This window comes from Leptodactylus fuscus, chromosome 7 (assembly GCF_031893055.1).
Source record: "Leptodactylus fuscus isolate aLepFus1 chromosome 7, aLepFus1.hap2, whole genome shotgun sequence".
Lineage (NCBI taxonomy): Eukaryota > Metazoa > Chordata > Amphibia > Anura > Leptodactylidae > Leptodactylus > Leptodactylus fuscus.
The window spans coordinates 87148826-87168394 of NC_134271.1; the positions used below are offsets into that span (position 1 = coordinate 87148826).

General features: G+C 43.0%; 1 protein-coding gene across 1 annotated transcript; it reads right to left on the bottom strand.

The window, feature by feature from the left end:
* Nucleotides 1-1360: 1360 nt before the first annotated feature.
* On the bottom strand, nt 1361-11361 carry FBXO33 (F-box protein 33). The gene is made up of 4 exons (XM_075282434.1): nt 10844-11361; nt 9055-9165; nt 8163-8848; nt 1361-3827 (listed from the first exon to the last, which is right to left on the bottom strand). The coding sequence occupies exons 1-4, from the start codon at nt 11266-11268 to the stop codon at nt 3556-3558; spliced, it is 1494 nt and encodes a 497-aa protein (XP_075138535.1). The 5' UTR covers nt 11269-11361; the 3' UTR covers nt 1361-3555.
* Between the last annotated feature and the right edge of the window lie 8208 nt (nt 11362-19569).

Sequence of the window (19569 nt, forward strand, 5' to 3'; positions counted from 1 at the left end):
AAAAAGAAGAAATTTAGAGCTATAGTGATTTTTTTTTTCTTTTCTTTCCTCTAATAAAGTTATTTTTCATTTTTACATCCTAATGGAAAAAAACAAAAACAAAAAACCAGTTAAATAGTGTTTGAGTCAAAGTGCTCACTATACTCCTTGATATATTCCTTAAAGGGTTTATCTTCCCAAATTGCCCTCTTGTAAGGCAATCTGCGGTTGCATTAAAAATAAAACAACTTCATACTTCCCTATCATCAGACTCATCATCTCTGGTGCTCCCAGAACCTGCACTGTTCTCCAGTGAAGCCGGAGATATACACCCCCTGGCTTCAGTGGGCAAGTTCCAAAGGTCCGGGGCATTTGCACTGAAGCCAAGGTGTACATCTCTGACTTCACTAAAGAACTGCACTGGTATTAGGAGTACAGCAGCAGGGTAAGTATAAAGCTCTTTTATTTTCAACGCGGCCCTGGATTCTATTATAACAAGTCCATAAGGACCTGCAGGTGGTATAGGGTCTAGTGCACACGGCTTTCCCCGTTCTGTGCCCCCAGTCGTAGCTCTCCACTGTCAGAAGGGCGTTTCTCACAGTCAGTCAGGAACGTACTTCCTCACAATAGCGTCTATTGCGCTGTACTGTGAGCGGTAAGGAACGCCTCCCTCCCCTCCGGATAATACTCATCCATAGACTAGTACTGGGGGGGGGGGGGGGGGGAGGCCTTCCTCACCGCTCTGTCATCGCTGGGCGGTAAGGAACACCCCCTCTCACAGTACGGCGCAATAGACGCTACTGTGAGGAAGAGTGTTCCTGACTGATTGTCAGAAACGTCCTTCTGACAGTGAAGAGCTACGGTACCGACATGAATAGCTCTTCACTGGGGGCATAGAATGGGAAAGCTGACAAAGCACTGAATTCCGCTATAAGATTTTAGCAAATCTGTTAAAATCTTACTGGAATCAATGGATATTGTATCTTATGACTGTTAGTGTCCATTACACACCCAATCCGTCACGTCTTTTTTTTTCCACGTAGAAAAAAAATAAAAATAAAAAATCTGACATGCAGGACTTTTGAGTCCATTTACAAAACTGATTCATGTCAGAATCAGGTGCCAGTTTTTTTTTTTGTTTTTTTTTTAACATTTTAGTGTATAGGTAATGGACAGTAACTGAGCCACAATTATAAAAAAAAATAAATAAATAAACTTGACACATTAAAATCAGGTTTTTTTTTGTTTTTTGTTTTTTTTTTTAACGGACACCTTCATAAACTGAATCCACAGCAGTGTGAACCCTGCCAAAGAGGCAGCAAAAACAACCCCTTACCATGAGTCAGCATTGCACCCCATAAGTGTCAAAAAAATGGTCCAGGCAACTTCAGTATTTTAATGCTTTATTCATCGATTAAAAGAATATACATTGAACATAAACCAAACAACATCAGTCGTTGCTAACATTCAGCTGTTTCCTCTTTTAGATTCTTCCCCTGTCAGGAGTTTCCAAATTAAGTCTCCCTCGTTTGATTCCGACCTTGCTGATAAAATACCACTGCCGCAATCGATATCACCACATCTGGCATGTTGGTTCCCGCCCCCACCCTCCCCCCCACACACAGCGTGCCAGTGGCTCCTCTACACTGATGTACATCATATAAAATCATCCACATGGTATGTGCTTGCTGGAGACGAAAAATAAACACAGCGCACACCTGTCCAAGAGCAGCGTCCTTAAATATAAGATGGTAAAACCATTTGTAAAACACATAGAAACTTTTTAAACTTTTAATATATTTCCATAAATAGAATTCACATCCGGACATCTGTGAACATAGATCATCGGATTTCCGAAGTCGCGGCCCGGGTGCGGTCAGCTCTGCTGGACACCCCCCAACACACACTTCGTCGGCTATTGTTTCATTATTGCAGACTGTCCATATATATATATATTTTTATATCGTTAAATGCACAACATTCGTACCACTTAAAACTGGGGTCAGATGGAAGTCTCACAGAGACCACGTCCGTACCGCGGTTGCCCTGAAACGAGATAAAGTCGGCTTTTAAAGCCTCTCGGATAGAACGAGATATTAAAACAAACGTTATGGAATGTTTTCTTCATAGTAATGCATGATAGCAGCTTACACCAGCGATATCACTTCACGGTTTTGTTTTTTCTTTTTACATTCGCTAGTCACAGTGAAAACAGGTGTGTTTTTCTTTAAGAATTCTGAGGCGTTGTTCACACTGAACCACAGCACAGCTGCGTACCGCAGGTCGAAACCCGACCTTATTTTATATTACAATCTAGCAGTTTCTTGGTCGGCGCCATCCCTGAAGGCGGCACAGACCTCCCCCTCCTGCCAGCATGTGGGCACTTCTTTAAGGTTTATTTTTTAAAATCTATTCTTTGGCAGCTGAAACAGGCGCTGACAGAGAAAATCCAGTGACTCTGTTGTCAGGTATCTCACAACTAAAAGCTTGCAAGCATCTAACTGTGTACATATAGATCTAAATAGATAGATATTCCAAGAGAGAACAAAACAAAAAAAAAAAGGGATGGGACAACACAAAACCACACAATTATTTACACCAGCACATTACAGGAAAAAAAAAAAAAAAACTAAAATAAAAAAACCATCTGTTCAACCACAGTAATGTATGACAAGAGCAACACCGCCTGGTGGCAGCTCTACACAACTGTGGCATAGAATAGTTGCCATACACTGGCTGGAGTACTTTGTGTTAGAATGTGAATGCTTCAAAAGGGCAGAAATAAGGAAAAAAAAAAAAAAAAAATTTAAGAAAAATTAACATACTCCCCCAAATTGGCATGCCCAAAGCCGATACCTACACCCTGGCCTTGACTGGTAGTTAGGCATGCTGAGATTCCCCATACAATTCTAAGTACTTGGCATACGATTACCGCACATTGTATACAGAAAACAAAGGGCACGTAGCCCTAAAGTCAGACACCTCTCCAGGGCATCTTTAGCCTTCAGTTAACAGTTATGTTATTACAACTTCTATTCTATAGGGAGTTTTTGACCTCAGGGGCTAAATGCTCTTTGGCCAGTCACCAGCTTTCATACACAGGCCCCACAATAGAGTTCATGTAAAGGCAAACTTCATCTATGTCAGATGGAGGGAAAACAAAAAAAAAAACAAAACTCCAAAAAGTTAAAAATAAGACATCCTACACAAGAAGATTCTGTTGTAAGTGCTCTCGTTCTGTTAGTTGCACCGGCTACCGATGCAGGAAGGGAAATTCTCTACTGTCCGCCCATGGCCTGCTGAGCTCTAGTCCTAGAGAATCGCTTTTAACCGTGAAAAAGACCCTGAACGGTGTCACTTTCAGCTTCTGAACAAAGACCTGACGTTCCTTAGTCTGATAAAGTAGATACACACATACGATTTTTATATAGCGCTAATACTGATTAAACACAGCACAAAGGGTTAACTCACTCTACCGAGGAAACATGATCAAGACCCTATTTGCATATTGTAACCACAAGGAGGGAGGAAAAAAAAAAAAAAAAAAAAAAACTGGAGAGAAAAAAAAAAAATTTTTTAAATGCCTTCGCTGAAGTTTTGCATCTCTCGATAAAAGTGGCGAGCGGGCTCGGTGAAAACACTGAGCAATTCGATGTCCATGACGGCGCGCCAGGGTCGGGCCAATCCGATGGACACCTGCTCTATTAGGTTGTGTACGGGGTCTACGTCCTGGTCAGCCAGCTCACTTTGGTCAAAGTCTATGCTTTCTTCTGTCACTTCCAGGACTTTCAAGTCCGGCCCTCGGAGACGAGCGATCGCTATCAGGTTGTGGGCCCAGACAGTGTAACCTGCAGGAGAAAGAGAAGGAAGGACATTAGTGAGGACAAAAAAACTACGACTTACACAAGGATGCGTTCACACTACTGTTATGTAATGTTCTTTGCTCTTATCAGTCATAGGATTAAAGCAATGGATAATAACAGATACAGATTGAGTCCCTGCTTTCTAGAGCCCTTCTGCCTTCACCCCCATGTGTATTAAAAAAAAAAAAAAAAAAAAAAAACTTTCTACCATCACTTTTTTTTTACTTTTCTGACAAACTTGTGCTTGCACGACTTTCATGGATCATATGACTTACATTAGAGTCAATAGGAACGGCCGCAGATTCCATCTGCATCTCACTATTTTTCACGTCTGTTGCTTTCAACCTGACATAAGTAAAACCAGTAGTGTGAATTTCCCCTAACAATTCCTTACATTTTAGGGTTTATGGAGACCATCATGCAGGATAAATAATGTCCAAACTGGATATCATGGTTTGTTATGGCTGTAGCAATACCAACTTTTACCATTCACAGAACCATATGAGGGCTTAATTTCTGCAGGACAAATTGTACTTTATAATGGATTATTTTTATTAAAGTTATTTGGTTTTATTTATACCATTTTGGGGGAACATCTAATGTTTTGATTGCCAAAATGAGTGCACGTTTACTCTGTGTGAACTACCCCTAAAAAGGCAGAGCAATCCTGAACTTCTAGTAGCATCTAATGGACAGAAATCCCATAATGAAAATTGAAACCACCATCCAATTCATAGCTGTTCTCTACACAGAGCTGGCTGCAAAGGTTTCTGCATGACCCCAATGTCAGACACAGCGTTTTATATTCTGACCTGACACATTCAGAGAAATAAATTACCTCAAAGCAGTCTTTACACTGAGTTTATACACATTGGGGTAGATTTACTAATGCAGTGCAAACTTACACTAGACACTTAAAGGGGTTGTCCAGGATTGAGGCTATTTGATGCTGATGGCCTATCCACAGGGTCAAACCCCGTATCCATCAACTGATGCAGCCGACGAGAGTCATATACTAAGTAAATGGCCCAAAGCAACCCTGATCCTATAACTGCTACCACTACAATGTACGGTCATAACTTTGGATTTCAGATGCTTAACACCAAAATAAGAGGACCCTTCATCAACTACAAGTCCAGCTCTTTACATCAATTGTTGGAGTTGGACATGAGATTTAAAATATATATATTCTCTATATTTATTCTATATCTATTTATACACAAACTATCAGGAATAGTCCTATGGCATGCACAAAAATCTAAAATATCTGGAACTTAAAAGAATGTGTGGCTTACAAGTAAACTTTAAGGCTAAAGCCCCACGTTGCAGAAATGCAGCTTTTTTTGTTGCAGGTTTTTTGAGCCAAAACCAAGAATGGCTACAAATGGATTCAGAAATATATAGGAAGTCCTTATACTTTTAACTTCTGCTCAATCTAGTCCAGGGTTGGCTCAACGTGAGGCCTTAGCCTAAACTAGGTTGTGATGCTGCTGTTTGATCAATGTGGGATTATTTGTTAAGCAACATAAATGAAACTGCAGGATAAGTGAGGGTGACAATTTAGGCAAAATAGCAAATGATATGAAAAATGTGTTCGCTCATGCTAATCTCTTATATTTTTTGCCAAACCACAGCCAAAAATTCCCAACACAAAGGATCTTTTCTTGGCAGGCAGAGGCCTACCATTGTACATTGCTGTTTGTAGTAGTTTTTTTTTTTTTTTTAAAAAAGACGTTGGCTAAAATGACCAAAATCAGCTGTTTTCGCCAACTCATCTCCTGTGTACGGCCAGGTACAACAGAAAATACTGTACAGAGTGTCTAATCCCTAGAAGAGAACCTGGATAAACTGGGCAGAAAAATGATCGATGACTTTTAATGTTGATTAGTGTAAGGTTATACAATTATTATGTGGTATGTATAAAGAGAGGATATCAAACCAAAGGTATTTAGTCTAGAGAAGGGGGGGCTGTGGGATAGGAGGGTTAAGTGAATATTTTTATATAAATATTTACGGATCCCTATAATACCTGATGCAATAAATTGTTACATAGATCGCACAAAGAACATATTGGGGAGGGTCACTGCTTATAACTCAGGAGCTTTTCTGGAATTTGAATAATGATGACCTGACCAAGTGAATGAAAGAAACAGTCATATAAATTATCATAATAATTTGTATCCTTCTCCATTTAGGAGACCGAGCTCCATATTACATACATACCTATGCCACACGATGTGTAGGAAATGTGCTTGGAATTACTGAACAGCCCACTACTCACTTTAAAGTGTTAGATTGCTGGGGGTCCAACTACTGGGTCCTCCAACAATCAGGAGACCAAAATTCCCCTTAAGACATCCTTGTGCATGGAGTGCCGGTGAGTTTGGGTGACCAACACACTGCTCACATTTACGGGGCTGCCAGGGCCGCAATTGCCTGCACCCCAGTCGTGCATTTGCATAGTGCCCTTAATCATTGTAACCCCTACGGGCACCAGGACTTATGGTGCATGTGACCAACTATGGCATCAGCTCTCAAGCAGAGTGGACACACTAGCCACCGGGTCTGTGCCGCTTCACACAGCAGGGACCTGGCAGCATTGTTTGTGATCAGAGATAATTCAGATTCCATGGTCAAATGAAACCACGTAATCCAAGTGGTCACTTTCTATGCTACGATCGGTAACAGGGCAGTGAATGCATGTTAGATATAAAAAACAAACAAAAACACAACAAGAACATAAAAAAAAAAAAAAAAAAAAAAAAAAAAAGTCTTTGTTCTGTAAGGGTTAGTGGGACTGAGGTGCAAACATAATGAATGAACGTGGCATCCCTGGCCTCGAATGCAGAAGTGGCGCTCAACTAAACAGCTGATCTGTGGGGATCCCTAATGTTCAGATAGTGATGAATGAGCTATCCAAAAGACCGGTCATCAATATTAATCTGACAGAAAACCCTTTTCAAGCACAATTTCACCAGAGTTTGCAGAATGACTTTACCGTGTAAACTGTAAAGTTAGGAAAAATTGAGTTTCTGCTATAAACAGGTTCTCTTTTGCTTTCTTCTGGATCAATTTGGTTTACTAACATAAAACAGGCTAAACAGCTGGATTAGGTCTGTTTTTTTCACTCCAATAAACTGTGTAACTGCTCAGTTCCAGTTGTGCAGAAAGTAGAAAAGCTGGTAAGTATAAGATGTCCTATTACTGCTAAGAGACGCTGTAACCACAATAGTCCTAGAGTAAGATACAGCGCAGGGTAGAAGCAGATAAACCGCTGACCCCTCTCGGCCAGTTGGCAGCACTGAGATGGATCGCCTGCACATTGCGTTTTTTGAGTTATCAAGTTTCTTTTTCTTCCTATGGAAAGAAACTGCAACAAGGACCATGACAAATAGGAAAGACAACAGTTTGCCTGCAGATGAGAGTTACATTAATTTTAATGAGAAACTAAAAGGTTTTTCCTATAAGGTGTAACCTTAGCCTAACAGACTCTATAACAAAAGCCACCCCTAGAAAGGAGTGTAGTAAGAATCCTTTAAACTGACAAACAGGGTGAGATTAACAGAAAAATACATAAAATTGATTTTTTTTTTTGGAAGTGTTCAGGAAGGGCAGGAGCCCAAAAGAAATGTATTGTCTGGTACTGGGATTTACAGTCCTGTGCTGAATGGTCAAAAATAACCCCAATGTATAACCAAATGCATGTCAGTCTATAAACTATCATATAATTGTCTCTATTCAGTAAGCATTAAAGTAATATACTCCTCTTCAGGACAGGAATAGTCCCATCTCACTACCGTGTAGGAAGCCGTGCCTGTCTGCTCCAATAAAAATGTATGGCCACTCCACAACACAAGATAGCAAGACTGGCTCAGGTGACAGACATTGTAGAGATGGCAGAGACTAGAGAAGTGTTCCACTACTTTGCTGGCCAATCTATACAATGCTACTGTAAGCCCCAATAGTAAGTTTATGCTAGAGTCTCAGGTCGGCTGTTATATGGGTTCTCTCATATTAGAGAAAAAAAGAAATCTATGCCAGTTCCTACCAGGCATAGATTTCCATTCTAGCACAGGGACATCTGATAGATTTATGAGGCGGTGGCAGCCTCTTTGTAGATCTCCTGTTCCCTGCGCCAGTGTGGCCATTTATTAAAAGTGGTGTACGACAACCCAGTCTTAATTAATTTGCCTCTGCTGGATCTCATAGTGATGAGCTGTAATCTGTAAAAAGGAAAAAAACTAGTAAAACAAGCCAATTACACAGTCATAGCATGTCCTATACATACAGCCAAACCAGCGCTCCCGTAACTGTCCTCACCGTGTATAGCCAGAAGAGAGAGCCTCATGCATCTCCAAGCCAAGAGGACCAAAGGGTCTTCATTCCTATTGTCACTGAGATCCGGAAAGCCAGACATGTCATTAACATCATTCATGAGGATGAAATGGGTGAGGAATGTGTCGTACTGGCGGGAGATGAGGTCCACCACTGCCCCAGACACGCATGTGATGTAGCTGTCAAAGTGAATCCTCTCGAGCGGTATGCTGGGCTTAAGTATTCGTAACAGGTCATCGCTCTTCACATCAAACGCCATCATGTAAACTCTGAGGTTGGCGCTGTTCCGTGTCAGTGCTCTCCAGTCCTCATCTTCTGGCATCTTGTCAAGGGTTTTGCTCTTAAGTGAAGTATTATGGACCAGGAGAGAGAGTCGATGCAAAGGCACATGGTTATTGTTTGCCAACACTCGTGTCATTTCTGCTGTGAAATCGCAGAAGTCCAGAGCTAGGGAGCGAAGGTTGACAAAGCGCTCCAACTCAATGGCCGTCACCAAGGTGGTATTAGCTGAAGTGTGGTTGTCTAGTAAGCTCAGATGCTCGATGGTATTGGCCACTGGATTGGACAAGGACGCCAGAGAGGTTGGCGTCACAATCTCAAGCATAAATCCACAGGAAAGCCACTTTAACTGCCGACTGTTTGCCAGGATCTCCTCAAATAACTGCTGGATCCTGCAAATAGAAACTCATATAAATACCAACATTTCCAGACAAAGGACCTCCTATTAACCCACCCCAAAGCGCATGCTGAAAGGTACAGCTCTGCAGTAAGAAAAGCACCCAACTGTGCAAAACCAATGTAGCAGTAAGAGTATCAAGAATGAGTTGTAGGACTATCTGACATCACAGGTAAGCAAATACCACATTGCTCCACTTACTGTTGCATCTTTTTGCCGCCGGGATCCACTTTATTTAAGTAAGTACTTGTTATGGTGCCATTTTGTTGCAAAATACTTATGTCACCAAAAAGGCTCAGCTTCTGAAGGTTCCTGAAAAGAAACAAAATAGCAAAAATCAGCTTAAGATAAATAAAGGTATTATTGAGAGGGAATGGGAGAAAGTCTGTATATTTTGTGTATTGTATGTAAACCCCCAAATGTAAAGCACCACGGAATTAATGGTGCTATATAAACAAACAATAATAATAATAAATAAGTCTAGGGTTGGGCTCCTCCAGTCTCCTGAGCCCATAGTTACACCCATATGATTCATGGGCACTTCTACTGTCCCTCCTTGTCATTGATTATTTTTAAGCCCTGCCATATCCGTGCCCTATTTACCATCTACTGGTAGACATACAAGATGTACTGTATGAGAAGACATTATGAAAGAATACGACCTCCCCCTCCCCCATGTTATATGGTGAGGGGAAACATTCTGATAGAACTCTACTGACAACAGTTATAGTCAAACACGACCCAACACTCCCAGGTTTCAGTTTTCATCAGGGCTATGGAGTCAGAGTTGGAAATAAGTTAACAACTCTGATTTCAATATACAATAATTTGAATGATATTATACTATAGAGTTGTTAATATTGTATACTTGGATGTATAGTTTATTGCATCTTTACTTTTCTGGCCATTGTGATTTAGAGGAGCTTTACTATTTCTGTTTAGCCATAGCTCAGTCCGTTATAGAGTTAGAGTTGGGCTGTGGAAGAATAGACTAGTCGGAGGTTTGTCCTGCCGATTCCACAAGGTCATGCTCTGTGTAAGGTCACATTGGGAGCAGGCGCTTCTGTATTATCTGCCTGATCAAAGGCAAGCAAAATGCTGACTCCATGTTAGCAGCACATCAGCAGGATTCCCCAAGAGTCTGCTTCAACGTTGCCATTTGTACAGTCACATAGGACAAATATGGCTCCGCCTCCTTGGCTGTTGCTATAGAGACATGTACGTATCACTTCACATGGACTGGCACCAACAAAAGAGGATATCTACAAAATGTAATGTAAACGGCAAATAAAAAGTGCAGAGAAATCACAATAATTCAGCACCCATGGGAGCTGATAGTTTACAGACCATCATAGAAACATCCTCATTCTGTCATATCCCTGCCACTTTGTCATAGCTACAGCCAAGGATTGCCCAAAATCTACTGTACAATGATGGGGTCCACAAGCTATAGCCCCCCAGTTGTCAGGGCCTGCTACAAGTTGAAGGTTTTCCTCCTTACTACTAGTGAACGTACATTTGCAAGATTAGTAACATATGTGACAGGATGAAGACACATGTAAATAAGTCACGGTTGCATCATTAGCGCCCCCTGCTCACTGGTATATTATGAAGTGTCACAGTATTATATGGCTGACACCGCTAGTACTGCTATAATGCAGAGGAGGCAGACCACTACTCATGTATAATGAGGAGAACGCGGGGCCTAGTGTCCAGGGTGTTTGGTTTTTGCCCAGACTGTGCTAGAGGGTATATAATGGGCCATAGGTGTCCAACCTCTGTCCTTTGTGTGACACTATTGCACCCCTTGTATCTAATGTCGCTGTACAGTTATAGGGGGCACTGCAATTTTAACAGTTATAGGTGGTCCTATAGGATGAAGGGACCCCCAATTTGTGGGTTGTATATAATGGAGGGTCAGATTATAGGGGAACCCAACAGGAGGACAGAAGAGGTGATATTTGGAGAAGTGGGCGGGACAGTGACTCACCTGTTGCCCCGGATACTGCTGAGTACGCACAGTACCAGCTCCAGGTAGGTCCTGAGCACCTCCAGCCACCTGCCTGAGGGCTGCGAGTCTCCGTCCCCGGAGTCCTGCGTGGAGCAGGAGGGGGAAGAGGCGCTACTGGCTTCTGCAGAACCGGACAGGTAATTTTCGGCCGCAAATTCCACCCGCAGCTCCCGGACGAAGCAGCCGCATTTCCGCATGAGGAATTCGAGTCGCGGCCGCTCGGCCAGGGACGCCTGAAGACTCAGACGCAGCTCCGGCCATAGCGCCGGATAGAAGAGACACTCCCGCCAGTGAGAACAGGCGGCCGAGGCCCGCAACCGGTCTGAGGCCGGGAGGAACGAGAAAATATGCACGACGAGCTCACTGGGGAGGGACGAGGCTCCCACATCCCCGCACAGAGCCATGGAAGAGACCGGGAAGCGAGCGCCGCCTGTGGCCGAGTGTCCGCTCCGGACCCCGGGGAACAACAAGCTGAGGTGACAAGGAAGGCGGGCCCAGATCACACTGCGCTGCGGAATCTACCACCCACAGCGAGCCCGGGGGTGGGAATAACTAATCCTACTCCCCCCTCTGCACTTTACGCTCTTGTGGCGGACAGCCGGAAAACGGAAGAAACGTAGTAAAAGAACAGCGAGGTTTATATGACAACTCTCACTCATGTATCATTCACCTGCCACAACAATCTCACCTCTGCAGTGAGATGGTATATTCCAGTCTATGCAACTGCGTATTTAGATCGTAACAAGCTTGATAGAAAATGGGGGTGTATAGAGAATAGTAATTTTTTTCATCTAACTGTTATATCCAGGCGATAGAAAACGCAGCCTCATAACGTTTACCCGAATTTAAGAGGAAACGGTGAACTTAAAATTTGTGTTCCATTGTTATCTGTTAGTGAAAACACTTCCCTTCGCAGAGAGCTGGTAACTTCCAGTATAAGCAATGGTACTGCGTCCCTGGATTGTACTACCTTGCAGGAATGAGAGGGGTCAGCGGTTAGTGTTTACGAAAACGTAAAGCAGGTTCTTTCCTAAAGACTGGAAGTACGTAGAGAGAAAGTTGGGAGGAAGCTGAAGGGGGTGTGACCGCAGGACTCCCCTACAAGTCTATGGAATGCTCCGGGGATGGGGACTAGGTTGCAGCTATTTTGATGCTATGTGATGCTTCAGTGATGTCACAGGCGCTAATCTGCGACATTCACAATGTTTAATGAAGAAATATTTTATAGAGTCTGAAAACAAAACGAATTTAAAGTTGGCTAATAAAAATAATCATATAACAGAAGGTTGTGAAGTGGAATCTGAATAGATTGTCTGCTGCAAAACGTTTTCTACTACTGCGAACAATCACGCAATCATAGTAATCATAATAGTAATGTATACATACACAATTATAGTAATAATAATAATAGTAATCTGTATATATATATATATATATATATATATACAGTACAGACCAAAAGTTTGGACACACCTTCTCATTCAATGGGTTTTCTGTATTTTCATCACTATGACAATTGTAGATTCACACTGAAGGCATCACAACTATGAATTAACACGTTGAATTATACACTTAACAAAAAAGTGTGAAACAACTGAAGATATGTCTTATATTCTAGGTTCTTCAAAGTAGCCACCTTTTGCTTTGATTCCTGCTTTGCACACTCTTGGCATTCTCTTGATGAGCTTCATGAGGTAGTCACCTGAAATGGTTTTCACTTCACAGGTGTTCCCTGTCAGGTTTAATAAGTGGGATTTCTTGCCTTATAAATGGGGTTGGGACCATCAGTTGTGTTGTGCAGAAGTCAGGTGAATACACAGCTGATAGTCCTACTGAATAGACTGTTAGAATTTGTATTATGGCAAGAAAAAAGCAGCTAAGTAAAGAAAAATGAGTGGCCATCACTACTTTAAGAAATAAAGGTCAGTCAGTCCGAAAAATTGGGAAAACTTTGAAAGTGTCCCCAAGTGCAGTTGCAAAAACCATCAAGCGCTACAAAGAAACTGGCTCACATGAGGACCGTCCCAGGAAAGGAAGACAAAGAGTCACCTCTGCTGTGGAGGATAAGTTCATCTGAGTCACCAGCCTCAGAAATCGCAGGTTAACAGCAACTGAGATTAGAGACCAGGTCAATGCCACACAGAGTTCTAGCAGCAGACACATCTCTACAACAACTGTTAAGAGGAGACTTTGTGCCGCAGGCCTTCATGGTAAAATAGCTGCTATTAAACCACTGCTAAGGACAGGCAACAAGCAGAAGAGACTTGTTTAGGCTAAAGAACACAAGGAATGGACATTAGACCAGTGGAAATTTGTGCTTTGGTCTGATGAGTCCAAATTTGAGATATTTGGTTCCAACCACTGTGTCTTTATGCGACGCAGAAAAGGTGAACGGATTGACTCTACATGCCTGGTTCCCACCATGAAGCATGGAGGAGAAGGGTGTGGGTGCTTTGCTGGTGACACTGTTGGGGATTTATCCAAAATTGAAGGCGTACTGAACCACCATGGCTACCACAGCATCTTGCAGCAGCATGCTATTCCATCCGGTTTGCGTATAGTTGGACCATTTATTTTTCAACAGGACAATGACCCCAAACACACCTCCAGGCTGTGTAAGGGCTATTTGACCAAGAAGGAGAGTGATGGGGGGCTACGCCAGATGACCCGGCCTCCACAGTCACCAGACCTGAACCCAATCGAGATGGTTTGGGGTGAGCTGGACTGTAGAGTGAAGGCAAAAGGGCCAATACGTGCTAAGCATCGCTGGGAACTCCTTCAAGACTGTTGGAAGACCATTTCAGGTGACTACCTCTTGAAGCTCATCAAGAGAATGCCAAGAGTGTGCAAAGCAGGAATCAAAGCAAAAGGTGGCTACTTTGAAGAACCTAGAATATAAGACAGATTTTCAGTTGTTTCACACTTTTTTGTTAAGTATATAATTCCACATGTGTTACTTCATAGTTTTGATGCCTTCAGTGTGAATCTACAATTTTCATAGTCATGAAAATACAGAAAACTCTTTGAATGAGAAGGTGTGTCCAAACTTTTGGTCTGTACTACATATATATATATATATATATATATATTATCCTGTACATACCCCTAACCCATCTCTTCATACTATCCTTCATTATCCAATGGCACCTTCTCCTTTAACCAACACCCCTTCCTGAAGAAGCCTTATCTGTCCTGCAAGGGTCTAACAAGTGACCATGGGGATGCACGCTGCCATGACCACCTTAAAGGGATTCTATCATTTGAAAAACTAATTTTTAACCAAGTATATATTTACATAGCCTTTAGAAAGGCTATTCCATGCATATATAAAATATGATAGTCCTCCCAGCCGTTTTTGAATTAGCCCGCTTTTAATTATATGCTAATTAGCTAGCACGGAGCAACGGAAGTTCACTGAGTGAACAGGGTGATGTGAGCAAGGAGGCTGCTGCTGATGCTGACTCATAAGCCTCCCTGCTTTCACCTCCCCCTGTGTACACATATCACAAAGTGCTCAGTGAACTTCTGGTGCTCCGAGATGGCTAATTAGCATATCATTAAAAGTGGGCTAATTCAAAAACGGCTGGGAGGACTATCAAATTTTAGATATGCATGGAATATGTAATTTCTAAAGGCTATGCAAATATATACTTAGTTAAAAATGAGTTTTCCCAATGATACAATCCCTGTAAAGGGGATGTGCCATTACAGGCACTTGCACACGGCACAGGAGTTAAGTATCAAATTGCTGCAGGCCAGACTGCTGGGACTCCCAGCGATCAGGAGAATGGGGGACCGAAAGTCCCCCTGAATCGTCAATGTGACAAGTGCTTCTTCTATGGGTATTCCAGTCCTGGGAACCACAAAGAACTGAAAGCAGCACCAGCGCTCCTGTCACAGGGTGGATTCAAGGGGACTTTTGGGCCTTCATTCTTCTGATCACTGGTCCCAGCATTTGGGCTTCCTGTGATCTTATACTTATCCTAAACTGGTTAGGGGATAAGTGTATTTAGTGACACAACTTGTTTAAGCAGCAAGTTCAGAACTTGAAAAATATGCAATTATTTTGGTCTTCTTTACACACAGGGATAGTTCACAAAGTGATGTTATATTACTGGGAAAATGCACACAGTGATGTCACAGTTCAGGTATAAAGCACTCAGTACAGAGATAATAAACTAAGTGATATAGTATAGAGATAATACACTTAGTGATATCACAGAACAGGTATAATGCACTCAGTGATATCATAGTACAGAGATAATGAAAGTAGTCACAGTACTAGGAAAATGCACTTAGGGATATCCACAGTACATGAAAAATAAACACAGTGATATTACACTGCAGAATAATACACATAGTGATGTCACAATACCATGATAATGCAAACAGTAATATCACAGTACAGGAAAAATACAAATATTGATGTCACATTACAAGAATAATCAACAGTACAGAGTATAGTGATACTGAGTATAGTGATGTTAGTATAAAGCTAATGCACACAGTGATGTTACAGTACAGAGATAAACCGTATTTTTCGGACTATAAGACGCACCTTGGTGTTAGAGGAGGAAAATAGGGATAAAAAATTTTGAAGCAAAAAATGGTAAAAATATTTAATATATGGGAGTTGTAGTTTTGCAACAACTGCAAGGCCACATTGTATTCTAGGGAAAGGAGGTGATTTAGAACTCTTATTTATTTCATTTTTTTATTATATATTTTTAAAGCTTTGTTTTTTCTTTTTTAACTATTTTATTAGTTCCTAGGGGGCTTGAACCTGCGGTCATTTGATTGCAAGTCCCATAGACGGCAATAGAACTGTATTGCCGTCTATGGGACATTCTGTATATTACTATTACGGCTGGTCATAGACCCAGCCGCAATACTAATATAGCAGTGACAGGCCTGGAAGCCTTCATTAGGCTCCCAGCTGTCACCCGAACAGGTCGGCTCCTGCGATATCGCCACGCAGGAGCCGGCCTGCAACTTTACAGGTATGGGGCTGGTGGGGGTTAGTTTACACTTTGGGTGGGGGGGAAGGGGCCGCCAATACAGACCTGGCATCCACTGTAATAGGCGGATGCCGGGGAGGGATAGATGCCGGCACATGTGCCGGGGCCTGAGACATCGCTACACTCCTGCCCTGCATGAAGCCAGCAGCGGCAGGAGTGATGCTGCTATTGCGGGGAGGGACGGAGGAGCGGAATAGAGGCATCGCTTCTGCCGCTGCTGGCTTCATGCTGGGCAGGAGCATAGTGATGTCTCAGGCCCCGGCACCTGTGCCGGCGTCTAACCTTTCACGGCATCCGCCTTCCTATTACAGCGGATGCCCGGTCTGTATTGCGGCCACATTTGGACTATAAGACGCACCTTTCTTTCCCCCCAAATTTGGGAGAAAAAAAGTGTGTCTTATAGTCAGAAAAATATGGTAATATAATGATGATTCTCTTTCTCACCTGGAGAAACCAGGGCATACTGCGAGAATAATGTTCTACATTGCTTTTAACACCATACAGCCAGGACTACTGATGGACAAGCTGGACCTTGTTAGCGAGGACCATCTCCTCTTCAACTGGATCTTAGACTACCTCACAAAACGAGCTCAGTATGTGGGAGCCAGGGATCATGTATCTGACACTATGATCTGTAGTACGGGGGCACCACAAGGTACAGTTCTTGCCCCTCTTCACACTGTACACTGCTGACTTTAGGTGCAACTGATCTAGCTGCTACTTACAGAAGTACTCTGATGACTCTGCTATAGTAGGACTCATCACAGACGGAGGCAACAGGGAATACAGAGACTTAAACCAGGATTTTGTGGAACGGTGCCCACAGAATCACCTCAGGATTAATGCTGGGAAGACCAAGGAGTTGGTGGTGAACTTTAGTAAGAGGAGAAATGCTCTGAATCCGGTGGTCATCCAGGGGACAGGCATTGAGATATAAGATATAAGACCTATAAGTACCTGGGTGTGCTCCACAATAACAAGCTAGACTGGGCAGATCCCCTGCATGCGCTGCACAGAAAGGGTCACAGCAGACTCTACCTGATCAGAAGGCTGAAGGCCTTTAGAGCCTATGAGGCACTTCTTAGGGCCTTTTTCAACTCTGTGGTAGTATCAACCATGTTCTTCGGAGTGGCCTGCTGGAGAAATAGCCAGGGACAGAAATAGACTTGGCAAGGTGGTTAGAGGGGCAAGCTCTGTCCTGGGGAGCCCCCTGAACCTAGTACAGAAAGTCGGTGACAGAAGGATACTGTTCATGGTGACCTCCATGCTGGAGAACAACTCCCATCCCAAATATGAGACTGTGACAACACTGGGCAGTACTGTCAGTGACCCCAGGTGTGAGTAGTAGCATTACCGAAGATCCTTCCTCCCAACCATGCTCATGCTGTATAATTAACATCCAGACCACACAGAAAACTAAATGATCCTGAAGTCTTTTTTTTTTTTTAATGTAGATTATGAGCACCACATAGATATCACAATGTACATTTTTCCTTATCAGTATGTCTTTTTTGGAATATGGGATGGAAATCCATGCAAACACAGCGAGAACATACAAACTCCTTGCAAATGGTTTTTTGCCCTTGGTGGGATTTGAATACCAGGACTCCAGCGCTGCAAGGCTGCAGTGCTAACCACTGAGCCACTGTGTGGCCCCTGTCTTCTTTTTTCTTTAGCTGCTATGACTCCTAGTACTTTTCTTCTATCTGCTATTCTCAGCCTTTGTGTGTCTCCTTCTGTAACATATTACTGTTATTATCCTGTATCCATGTTATCATGCTGCTGTAACACACTGAAATTTCCTCATGGTGGGACGATTAAAGGATTATCTTATCTTATGTTATCTTATTTTATGTCAGTACAGAAATAAAAGAAAAAAACACTGGGTTTTATACAGGGGTGAACCTGCTCCTTTCGCCGCCCGAGCGAAGTACAGAAGGACGCCCACCCCCCCGCGAGGAGGGGGCGGAGTGGGGGCGTGGCTTAGCGGAGGGGGCGTGGCGTCTCGAAAGGGGGGGGTGCTTAGCGCCGTTCGCTGGCAGAGAGTAGGCCTGGAGACTGCCTGTGCTCTGCCTGAGCGTGAGGGGAGGCCGCTGGAGCAGCGCTGCTCCAGTGGCCTCCCCAAACCACCGCTCCGTGCTAAGCCAGTCCAGGACAGCTTGTCCTGGACTGGCTTAGGTTAGCAAAAATGCCGCCCTCCCTGAGGCCCTGGCATAACGCCGCCTGAAGCGCTCGCTTCAGGTCGCCTCATGGGAGGTGCGGCACTAGTTTTATAGTACCTAAATAATGGATGGGATTCTGGCTAATCCCATCCACACATTGCAGAAAACAATCTGCAGCAGAAAAGCTGCATTTTCAAAAATGCTGGTGCTTTTCACAGAAAGTGAAACATAGCAGACTTTCTGCTTCATTTATACCTATAGGGAGAACATCAAACTACAGCCCGCAGACCACATGCGGACCGCCGAGGACATTTGTTCGGCCCGCCGCATGTGGCCGTCACCCAGATCGCTCACTAACAGGGAATCCAGTACCGGCATCCCGTCACGGCATCCCGCTCCTGATTAGGCCAGAATTAATGGGCCTACTCAAGAGTGAGTCTCGTGCCACAGAATCCGCGAGAAGATAGGGCATTTTGCTTCTTTTTCCCGCTAGCTGAAAAATTGCTAGTGGAAAAAAGAAGCTAGCGGCTCCCATTGAAATTAATGGGCACCTTTTTTTCAGGCAGATTCCACTTCACAATCCGCCTGCAAAAAACTCAGTGTGAACTAGCCCTTAGAGTCCAATGAGTCCTCAGACTATAATACACAACTTTTTTCTTTGCACCCAAATCGAACATTTGGTTTAAACCCAAATCAAACCATGAAAGGTTCGCTCATCTCTAGTAGTCATGTAGAAAAAGACATAGAAGGAAAGAACCATAAAGGGCAGTGACAAGTGAGGCCATTGGTGAAACACATTTGTTCTTCGTTCACCCCATCACACTCCATGTTTTCTTGTAACCATAAGGCTGAGGCCCCATGTTGAAATGCTGCTTTTTGTTTTTGTTGCAGATTTTGTTGGGGGGTTTTGAGCCAAAGCCAAAGAGGCATGGTAAATATATAGGAAGTTTTTATACTTCCTCCTTCTGCTCAATCTACTGTTGGCTGTGGCTCAAAAAAGCACAATAAAATTCCTGCTAACATAACCATATTTAGATTTGGAGACAATTAAAAGTTAAACATTTTTACATTACATTTTAATTTTAAGAGTTGGAAAGATTTTCTCTAACCACAGTCTTGATTATTTGCTAATGGATATAACCATGAATGCAGGCACTTTCTATGGCCTGGCTCTTGTCAGAAACCCAGTCATGATTTCTATATCATGGACAGATTATCAGGCAATGACACATGGCCTGACCGTGTTTTTTCCTGCAGCATTTTTTTGCTGTGGCCCCCTATGTGGGGCCTTAGCCTAAAGAGGTTTTCTAGGCTTATAAAAGGATGAACTATCCTCTGCTTCACAGGCCACGTGACATCAAGTTCATCAGACACTTAGCTTGTTTGCATCTCAGTCCCATTCAAGTGAATGGGTCTGAGCTGCAAAACCAAACACAGCCACTATACAATGTATGTTAAAATAGCTGATCTGTGAGGGTCCCAGGTGTGGCGCTTCCACAGCTCTAAAATTGATGACCTACACAAA